We start from the raw sequence: 11,229 nt of genomic DNA on the forward strand, positions 1-11,229 counted from the left end.
AAGGTAGAGTGTCTGAATACTCAGTAAGCAGTTAATTGTAGTTGAACGGTACCTGGATGATGTACTACATTAGTAGTATGCAAACGTACCACACTACAATATCCCATAATTCAGCTGGATCCTCTAAATAACCAAAGATGATGATTCCCCTCAGGAAACATCGGAATAAATTGGCTGTCCGAAGTGAACCTGGTTGTTGCAGTGGTGTACAAATGTATCAGGAATTGTTGAAATATTTCTGTTTTAAATTTCGTGGTAGGGCGGCACGGTGGTGTAGTGGTTAGCGCTGTCGCCTCACAGCAAGAAGGTCCGGGTTTGAGCCCCGTGGCCGGCGAGGGCCTTTCTGTGTGGAGTTTGCATGTTCTCCCTGTGTCCGCGTGGGTTTCCTCCGGGTGCTCCGGTTTCCCCCACAGTCCAAAGACATGCAGGTTAGGTTAACTGGTGACTCTAAATTGACTGTAGGTGTGAATGTGAGTGTGAATGGTTGTCTGTGTCTATGTGTCAGCCCTGTGATGACCTGGCGACTTGTCCAGGGTGTACCCCGCCTTTCGCCCGTAGTCAGCTGGGATAGGCTCCAGCTTGCCTGCGACCCTGTAGAACAGGATAAAGCGGCTAGAGATAATGAGATGAGATGAGACGGGCATGTATGTCATCTGGGAACATCCATGTCAGAGGACAGATTAGATGGCGGGGGAGTACATCTGAGTTGTGTCCTGACTACTCGCTCGCATACTCAAAGAACATGCTACAGTTACGGTTGTGTAGTAGGTACTTTACTGTCATTAGTACATACTGAGAATTTGGATCCAGCCTCTGCATTTATCAGGCTTAGTGAAGGAAGGAGGCGTGGTCGCTTTATCTGTCAGTTTCTGTGAAGGAGGCATGGCCTCTGTATTTCTCAATCCCAGAGAAGGAAGGAGGTGTGGTCTCTGTATTTGTTAGTCCCGGTGAAGGAGGCGTGACCCCTTCCGGCCCTGGTGAAGGAGGCGTGACCCCTTTCAGTCCCGGTGAAGGAGGCGTGACCCCTTTCAGTCCCGGTGAAGGAGGCATGACCCCTTTCAGTCCCGGTGAAGGAGGCGTGACCTCTTCTGGCCCTGGTGAAGGAGCCGTGACCCCTTCCGGTCCCGGTGAACAAGCCATGACCCCTTCCGGTCCCGGTGAACGAGCCGTGACCCCTTCCGGTCCTGGTGAAGGAGCCGTGACTACTTCCGGTCCCGGTGAACGAGCCGTGACCCCTTCCGGTCCTGGTGAAGGAGCCGTGACTACTTCCGGTCCCGGTGAAGGAGGTGTGACCCCTTCCGGCCCCAGCGAAGGAGATGTGACCCCTTCCGGTCCTGGTGAAGGAGCCGTGACCCTTTCCAGTCCCGGTGAAGGAGGTGTGGCCACCAACAACTCAAAACTAGTACTTTTGCGTCTTAAATTTAAGGTCAAATGTGTTACACAACACTGAATCACATTGCATCACATCACAAACAGCTGTACATCATTCTCTACTGAATCTCGAATCTGCTTTATTACACCAGCAGGTTGTTGGTCACACATCATTGTACTGTCTTGAAAGGAGACTATGGATGAAGACTATAGAAATTGCAAGCCTCTTATCAGCTGGATCAGGTGTGTTAGAGCAGGAAAATCGCCAGGACTGAGCGTGTGGGACTGGAGATGAAGTACATAATCAAACTTCATGTCATCTGGAGGTGAACGTCTTTCCTGGTAGGGAAGAAAAGAGGTGCATCCAGAATTGAGCAAAGAGACCCTTAAACAGATATGACTTTATATTCTCGAGATTGATAAGATCATCTGTTGAGGAGTATTAAGAGTCATGATATTACTGGGGTCTAGACTGATGTACATGGTTATGATTAAGAGGGAGATTAAAGGTAGTTGCTGATCTCAGTAGCAGATGTCAGCGCTGGGGTTATTTGTATTCTTGCCAACTGTTCCACAGTGTTAACTCATAGGGCAATTATCAAGCCAATCATCATCTGAGTCAGATATGTTTGAACAAATGTTGTTCTGTCTGAGATGGAAAAGTTGGCACATGGATTCAAGAAGGTGTGCGAAAGTGATGTAAATGTGTTTTGAAATAAATCATGACCTGCCAATTATGTTCCAGTCTGTCCATAATTGCGTGTTTGGCGGGGCTCGTTTCATGATTTCATCTTCTCGAGAGATTCTTCGGCGCATAATGGAAAGATGAGTTTTGTTTGCAATATGTTTCGACTAGCTGCTTTCAAAGGATTTGCTTAAAATGTTCATTTAGCATGAAATGTGCAGCTCATCTAAGCATACATGAGTGTATTATTACATTTTAGCAGAGGCTCTTATCCAGGGCAGCGTACAGCATACCCAGAGCAAGCTGGGGAACAATTAGGAGTTAATTGCCTTGCTCAAGGGAATCAAACCAGTGACCTTTTGGTCCCAAAGCTGCTTCTCTAACCATTAGGCCATGGCTTCCTATTAACAGCAATAATAATTATAATAATTCTTATTATTGCTATTAATAGGGGCAGCACGATGGTGTAGTAGTTAGCACTGTCGCCTCACAGCAAGAAGGTCCTGGGTTCAAGCCCAGCGAGGGCCTTTCTGTGTGGAGTTTGCATGTTCTCCCCGTGTCCGCGTGGGTTTCCTCCGGGTGCTCCGGTTTCCCCCACAGTCCAAAGACATGCAGGTTAGGTTAACTGGTGACTCTAAATTGACCGTAGGTGTGAATGTGAGTGTGAATGGTTGTCTGTGTCTATGTGTCAGCCCTGTGATGACCTGGCGACTTGACCAGGGTGTACCCCGCCTTTCGCCCGTAGTCAGCTGGGATAGGCTCCAGCTTGCCTGCGACCCTGTAGAACAGGATAAGCAGCTACAGATGATGGATGGCTGGATTGCTATTAATAAATAGTACTATTTATTAGTATTTATGAAATACATTATTGATTAATTTTCTCATTAATATATATCATTGCTATTATTTATTGTAGATCACAATTGCTCCACTCTGTTTAATGCACGCTGAACTGCATCCAGCTGTTATTCCTACCTCCACCGTAATGTAGATTACAACTGAGCCTACCGTTGCCATTTCAAGTGTAATATATATTTTTATACTTGGTGCAATATTTGTATGTTAGTATAGTTGTCGTGTTGTCTGAGATGCGTGTTTATTGTGTCATGCTGTGACGAAACACCAAGAAAAATTCCTAATACGTGTAAATGTATTTGATGAATAAAATGATTGTGTGTGTGTGTGTTTGTTATGCAGATGTTGCAGGCGAAGGCAGTCAGAGCGGTGCTCAGTTCCAGGGTCGGCCGTCGGAGGTTTGGTCTCAGTGGCAGAGTCAACATCACAGCCAGCAGAGCGGAGAGCAACACACACACACTCAGCCCAGCCAATCTGAGGTGTTCCAGGTACTGTCACTCTCTCACACACGTACAGTACCAGACAAAAGTTTGGAGTTTCTAATTCAATGGTTTTTCTTTATTTTTATGAATTAAAAGACACTTCATGTCAAAGTAATGATGGATGTCGTTTCTCTTTACTTAGTTGAACCGATTTACTACAGTTGCGTTATAGGGCTATTTACTGTATTTTTATTGTTTACTATTTACTGTTTGATCTCAAACGCATTAAGAAGGCAAGAGGATTGCACTAATTAACTTTTGACGAGGCACCTGTTAATTGAAAAGCATTCCAGATGACAACCTCATGAAGCTGGTTAAGATAATGCTAATAGTGTACGAAGCGTCATCAAGGTAAACGCTGGCTACTTTGAAGCATCTAAAATAAGAAACATTTTGTTTTTAAAGGAGAACTGAAGGCACATTTTTTATCATCAAAATTCTGTTTATCTCATTTTATTAAATACAGGAATGCATTTCTGACAGCTGTTTTGTCACTGCTATAGCAAGTTATGAGTGTTTGAAATATCCTATGCAGTATATCAGTCCATATGTCAAAGCAATGGCCGTAAACGAGATTCGTTGAGACCTGTGCGAGACATCGTAGGACGGAAGTAAAACGTACAGCGGAAATCAAAGCGACCAACATCTGCCAACGTTCCCTGTGTCCAAAATCGCTCACTTGTTCGCTACTCACTACTAATTGATATAGGGAATTACGAAATAGAGGACTATATAGCGAGCTCATCGGTAAAATGAAAAAACACTTTCGGACACTACTCCGTCACACTGTTATTTACATCATTACTGTCACACAATTAAAACGTGCCAGATCAGTCGGCTGGTGGGTTTTCAAAATAATAAATACATGCATGTATTTTTGTGATAAATCCATATTATACTGAGCGTATTTCCAACATTAATCAATACAAAGTAGCTGCATCTTTCAGTTCTTTTAAATCAATGCTGAATACTTTCTTCTTTGCCGCTGCCTTTTATTAAATCAAATTTGAGGCTTTTGATTTGATTTCTTTCAGTGCGACCGCAATGCATGATGGGATATATTGTTTTGGTTAGTGACCATCGATTGTACGCTACTTTTCGTGATGCACTGTGGGATACTTTGTGTGCACTATATAGGATGCAAATAATCCTCACTAAGCTTTCGGACAGCACTACAAAATGGCGTCCCAACTATATAGAGCCCTCTATAGTGAGTAGGGAGTGATTTCGGACACAGGGGTTGTCAAAAGACGCGCGCACCCTCTTTTGAATGCTGATGTAATCAAGCCGGAAGTTTTGTTTGTTTTGATAGTAATCAGGAAAGTGTGAAAAAGTAGGTAGTAATCGTGATTTAAACTTATTTTTGTGCAATATTTCGTTTGGAAAGCAGTTTTCAAAATGGCAGCGCTGACACTTCAAGTTTCGAAGTCTCGCACAAGTCTCATGAAGATTGCGCGGATAAGTGACGCCTGCCGTGGACCAAACGAACTAAATTCAACATGGCTAAAAACCTAACAGGCCGATAAGTATAATATTTAATTGCAATTAGTTGCCAATACGAGTCACGATATAAGGTTACTAAAAGCGAAAACGTAATTGAATAACATGTTAATTAAGAAATAAAGCAAGTTTAAAAATGACTTCCGTTCCCCTTTAAACACTTTTTTTGTTTACCACATAATTCCATATACGTGCCAAATGTTATTTTATAGTGCTGATGTCTTCAGTATTGTTCTACAACGTAGAAAATAGTCAAAATACTGAAAAACCTATGAATGAGTAGGGGTGTGCAAACTTTTGACTGGTCCTGTATATAGCAGTACCAAAATGGACACAGCATCCTAATTCTACTTTCCTTCAGTTGTATTCAGTTTCGAGGTTGTAGTTAGTCTGCAGTTTGATTATTTAGTGTTGCACTGGAGCTACGTGCAAGGAATACTCACTACAGAACAAAAAATCCATGGGGTGGAGTCGAATTTAGCTCCTCCTACCTGGGAGGTGGAGACACTTATCAGATTGGATAAGTGTGTTTCGTGTTGTACAACACTGTGCAAGTGAGGCTTATAGGAGGAGGTGCACCAGGTCCAGCTCCACCCCAGACAGAGACATTGACTCGTCTCGCGAGAAGTGCTAACGGTTTACGGTTTAGCGATAGCGTTTATGATTATTGACTTCTTGATATGGCAATATGGGAGACACCCGAAAACTACACTGTTCTCAAATAAAGCAGAGAATAAAATTAGCCTGTCGTAAAAGCCATTTACTGAAAGGAAAGGACACAGGATGCAAATTTACTTCTGATAACAGTTCCTTTTGCTTTCTGCCGACTTTTTCAAGGTGAACTTTGACCCATGAATTCACAAAGAATTCATCACTGGAGGAGCTGCTTATTATGAATTAATAGGAACACTTTTGGACTTTTTGCCTCACTGTTTTTTTATGGTTGCTTAAATCTATCTTTTTGTCCAGCCTTTTGAGGTACTGGTACTGGTTCAGTTGAGATACTGAACAGTTGAACACTGATGGAGACGTACAGTGGTGCTTGAAAGTTTGTGAACCCTTTATAATTTTCTATATTTCTGCATAAATATGACCTGAAACATCATCAGATTTTCACACAAGTCCTAAAAGTAGATAAAGAGAACCCAGTTAAACAAATGAGACAAAAATATTATACTTGATCATTTATTTATTGAGGAAAATGATCCAATATTACATATCTGTGAGTGGCAAAAGTATGTGAACCTCTAGGATTAGCAGTTAATTTGAAGGTGAAATTAGAGTCAGGTGTTTTCAATCAATGGGATGACAATCAGGTGTGAGTGGGCACCCTGTTTTATTTAAAGAACAGGGATCTATCAAAGTCTGAGCTTCACAACACATGTTTGTGGAAGTGTATCATGGCACGAACAAAGGAGATTTCTGAGGACCTCAGAAAAAGCGTTGTTGATGCTCATCAGGCTGGAAAAGGTTACAAAACCATCTCTAAAGAGTTTGGACTCCACCAATCCACAGTCAGACAGATTGTGTACAAATGGAGGAAATTCAAGACCATTGTTACCCTCCCCAGGAGTGGTCAATCAGCAAAGATCACTCCAAGAGCAAGGTATGTAATAGTCGGCGACGTCACAAAGGACCCCAGGGTAACTTCTAAGCAACTGAAGGCCTCTCTCACATTGGCTAATGTTGATGTTCATGAGTCCACCATCTGAACAACAATGGTGTGCATGGCAGGGTTGCAAGGAGAAAGCCACTGCTGTCCAAAAAGGACATTGCTGCTCATCTGCAGTTTGTTAAAGATCACATGGACAAGCCAGAAGGCTACTGGAAAATTGTTTTGTGGATGGATGAGACCAGAATAGAACTTTTTGGTTTAAATGAGAAGCATTATGTTTGAAGAAAGGAAAACACTACATTCCAGCATAAGAACCTTATCCCATCTGTGAAACATGGTGGTGGGGCGGTGGTAGTATCATGGTTTGGGTTCGTTTTGCTGCATCTGGGCCAGGATGGCTTGCCATCATTGATGGAACAATGAATTCTGAATTATACCAGCGAATTCTAAAGGAAAATGTCAGGACATCTGTCCATGAACTGAATCTCAAGAGAAGGTGGGTCATGCAGCAAGACAATGACCCTAAGCACACAAGTCGTTCTACCAAGGAATGGTTAAAGAAGAATAAAGTTAATGTTTTGGAATGGCCAAGTCAAAGTCCTGACTTTAATCCAATCAAAATGTTGTGGAAGGACCTGAAGCGAGCAGTTCATGTGAGGAAACCCACCAACATCCCAGAGTTGAAGCTGTTCTGTACGGAGGAATGGGCTAAAATTCCTCCAAGCCGGTGTGCAGGACTGATCAACAGTTACTGGAAACGTTTAGTTGCAGTTATTGCTGCACAAGGGGGTCACACCAGATACTGAAAGCAAAGGTTCACATAGTTTTGCCACTCACAGATATGTAACATTTGGATCATTTTCTTCAATAAATAAATGACCAAGTATAATATTTTTGTCTCATTTGTTTAACTGGGTTCTCTTTATCTACTTTTAGGACTTGTGTGAAAATCTGATGATGTTTTTGGTCATATTTATGCAGAAATATAGAAAATTCTAAAGGGTTCACAAACTTTCAAGCACCACTGTATGTGTGAGGATTCAGAGCTGTAATTTGCACAAAGCTCATTGGAGACTATAAGCCTTCCTTATTTGTTAGCCACATTAACCTTGTAGCACCAGTGCAAATCCAAAAAAGCAGGTATTAGGCACCAAACAATTCTTGGCTAATTGACGTCTAATTTGGACAAAGCAGGGAACTGTGTGGTTTCTTTTTTGTATGAGAATAAAAGATGTGGATTCAGACTGTCTTTTTATTTGTAGGACATGTTGCCTATGACTGGAGACCCCACACAAGGAACAGCCAACTACAACATTGAAGATTTCGCCGATTTGGGCATGTTCCCTCCGTTTTCCGAGTAACGGCAGATTCAGTTGCTTTCTGGGTCATTTTAATTTTCTCTAGTTTTCATGATCATCATTCCCATCCCCGTCATCAAGATCAGTCAGTAAACCTCGCACCAACACTTGTACACTGATGAGGGAAGAACCTTAATACTGAGTTTCACTGCCACGCTGCATATTGCGCATCTCTGATCCTGGGCTCGAACACAAGCGAACAACTTCCTGTCAAAGTACATAAAGAAAATGTCATGTTTCTTTTTCAGTAAATCTGTGAGCAGTCTATGTTGTGACTGAATATCTGGTCCACACTAGACATGTGCCGATATGTTCCTAACATAACCGTAATGATGTTTCATAAATAAATTTACGGATCACAAATCTATAATCGTACTCACAAATCTCAGTGTGGTGATAATTTCCAGATTACAGCTACACAGTTTTACAGTGTTCACATTGCATTTACAAGTCTCAGTTACTTACTTACATTTTCGAAGCCGTGGTTACGCCGCCAAAGCAAATCCGAGAGTCAGGACAAAATGATGGCTGGAGATAGCTGAAGGGGCGGAGCTTAGTGGATGCTGTAAATAGCTGAGGGGACAGGGCTGAAACTAAACATTCTGTCAACTAAAGCTTGTGTTGAGTAAAATCTGATTCTTGCCTTCACGCACAATTACTTTTGATAGTAAATTACTATATAGACACAATAAATAATTATTGTTTTTCAGGTTATCTTGTATTTTTTGGGAAAGGAAACGACATTTACATGCATTTGTTTCGTTGGATGGAAAAGGGAACCTTAAACTCATGACTTTGTGCTTTTGACACAGGAAGTTAAATAGAGACTCCACTTCTCACTCAAGTGGCTAAAGTTTTGAGAAGACTGTTGCTAGGAAACGGCTAAATACGGACGACAGCTAATGGCTGAGGCTAACAGTTTAGGAAACCATACAAAACTCGAAGGACATTCGGTAGAGTGCATACCTCCACCAAGCCGTGTATTCGGACTTGCATCAAAATCGAATCAGTTGTTCCTTGGTTCCTGGCCCACCTTTCCTCAAAATTTCATCAAAATCCATCGACTAGTTTTTGAGTTATGTTGGGAACAAGCAAACACAGAGGCGAAAACATAACCTTCTCCAACAAAGTTGGCAGAGGTAACCGTTCGCATTTTTATTAGATGTGTTGGTTAATTACTGAGAAAAGACGCCAAAAGACATCAGTCCTGTGTCCAAAATCGCTCACTCGTTCACTACTCCCTTCTTACTATATAGGGAATTACTATATAGAGGACTATATAGCGAGCTCATTGATAAAATGAAAAAACATGTAGTGGAAATTCATTATGTCTGACTATTTAAGTATTTTTAAGTTCGTTTCTTAGACAAGGATTTTAAGATCGTTACCTTGTTAACAGTTTCAGCGTGAATCTTCCGCCTTCCTCAGAACTGTCAGTTCCGACTGACAGTTCTGAGGAAGGCGGAAGATTCACGCTGAAACTGTTAACAAGGTAACGATCTTAAAATCCTTGTCTAAGAAACGAACTTAAAAATACTTAATATTAAAATGAAAAAACACTTTCGGACACTACTCCGTCGCGCCGTTATTTACATCATTACTGTCGCACAATTAAAATGTGCCGGATCAGTCGGCTGGTGGGTTTTCAAAATAATAAATACATGCATGTATTTTTGTGATAAATCCATATTATACTGAGCGTATTTCCTATATTAATCAATACAAAGTACCTGCATCTTTCAGTTCTTTTAAATCGAGGCTGAATACTTTCTTCTTTGCCGCTGCCTTTTATTAAATCAAATTTGAGGCTTTTGATTTGATTTCTTTCAGCGCAACCGCAATGCATGATGGGATATATTGCTTGGTTCGTGACCATCGATTGTACGCTGCTTTTCGTGATGCGTTGTTGGATGCTTTGAGTGCACTATATAGGGTGTAAATAATCCTCACTAAGCTTTTGGACAGGGCGGCATGGTGGTGTAGTGGTTAGCGCTGTCGCCTCACAGCAAGAAGGTCCGGGTTCGAGCCCCGTGGCCGGCGAGGGCCTTTCTGTGTGGAGTTTGCATGTTCTCCCCGTGTCGCGTGGGTTTCCTCCGGGTGCTCCGGTTTCCCCCACAGTCCAAAGACATGCAGGTTAGGTTAACTGGTGACTCTAAATTGACCGTAGGTGTGAATGTGAGTGTGAATGGTTGTCTGTGTCTATGTATCAGCCCTGTGATGACCTGGCGACTTGTCCAGGGTGTACCCCGCCTTTCACCCGTAGTCAGCTGGGATAGGCTCCAGCTTGCCTGCGACCCTGTAGAACAGGATAAAGCGGCTACAGATAATGAGATGAGATGAGAAGCTTTCGGACAGCACTACAAAATGGCAAACTCACTATGTAGTCCACTATATCGTGAGTAGGGAGCGATTTCGGACACAGGGAAATTTAGTCATGAATTAGGACTTACTGCTAACAGAATCCAACATCAGTGTGTAAAACTGAGTCTTGAACATCACGAGATTTGGTCGTTCATACACAAGCATCAGCCCAGTGTAGTGATGCATCGATCCAAATTTTTTTTTCCAGACTGAGTACGAGTACAATGCGTTTTTGGTTTTCGGTGAGACTGATATTGAAATGACTCCGCTTATGTATTATTCAATTCACTGGAATTCATGGAACATTATTTAGCACTTCCTTGGTTTACATAGTGGCCATAAAAAGCGCCTGTGTGTGTTCATACACTTAGGTTAATGGGTTCATTCTTTATCAAGTTCGCAAGTTAATTTTAGCTAGTTGCAATATTTACTTTTTACTGGATGAAATAGGGTTGCTGCGGAGAAGAGTGGGTTTTGTTTCCCTTCGGGAAAGCACTTCTGTATAGCTTTAAGTAAAGTACTTTCTTTTTCATTGCATTGGAATGCTTGTTGTCAATGATGGTAATGGCCATTCGTCAAGAACAACATATTGGGCAAGAGCTGTTATGTTGGATTCAACTTGCTTCATAAATAAGCTGCATGTTTTTTGAGCTTGGCGCATTCGACACACAAAGTGGAAAAATGCATGGATGCCTCCATGTTTGTATTTTGTTCACAACAAGCTAACCAGCTTACTATGACGAGTGATAACCCAAACCTGAACTCTTTCCTCCTCAAACAGTGGACTGTACAGTCAGTGTTGTGGATTTAATAAGCAAATTTGTCTGTATATTGATCAATCAGAAGCAGATACTTGTACATGCAGCATAACTGTGCGCAGCCATGTTGATTTCACGTCACTTCATGATCTGGGAAGGATCTCGGAGTTGAAAAGACGACCCAAAATTGATGAGTAGAAATTTCAAGTTGAGGAAGCGTTTCCTTCGACTTTTCCTCGAGTTG

At 42.0% G+C, this 11,229-nt stretch overlaps 1 protein-coding gene across 4 annotated transcripts in view; it reads left to right on the forward strand.

Annotated features, from left to right (window-relative positions):
- Positions 1–9,237, forward strand: part of arnt2 (aryl-hydrocarbon receptor nuclear translocator 2) — a 399,781-nt gene extending 390,544 nt beyond the window's left edge. For all 4 annotated transcript variants that reach the window (XM_060941110.1, XM_060941111.1, XM_060941112.1 and 1 more), the window contains 2 exons: positions 3,254–3,399; positions 7,771–9,237. In XM_060941110.1, coding sequence (XP_060797093.1) covers positions 3,254–3,399; positions 7,771–7,869 — 245 coding nt within the window. In that variant the 3' untranslated portion in view covers positions 7,870–9,237. The remainder of the gene's footprint in view (positions 1–3,253; positions 3,400–7,770) is intronic.
- Positions 9,238–11,229: the final 1,992 nt, after the last annotated feature.

This window comes from Neoarius graeffei, chromosome 15 (genome assembly GCF_027579695.1).
Source record: "Neoarius graeffei isolate fNeoGra1 chromosome 15, fNeoGra1.pri, whole genome shotgun sequence".
Classification (NCBI taxonomy): Eukaryota; Metazoa; Chordata; class Actinopteri; order Siluriformes; family Ariidae; genus Neoarius; species Neoarius graeffei.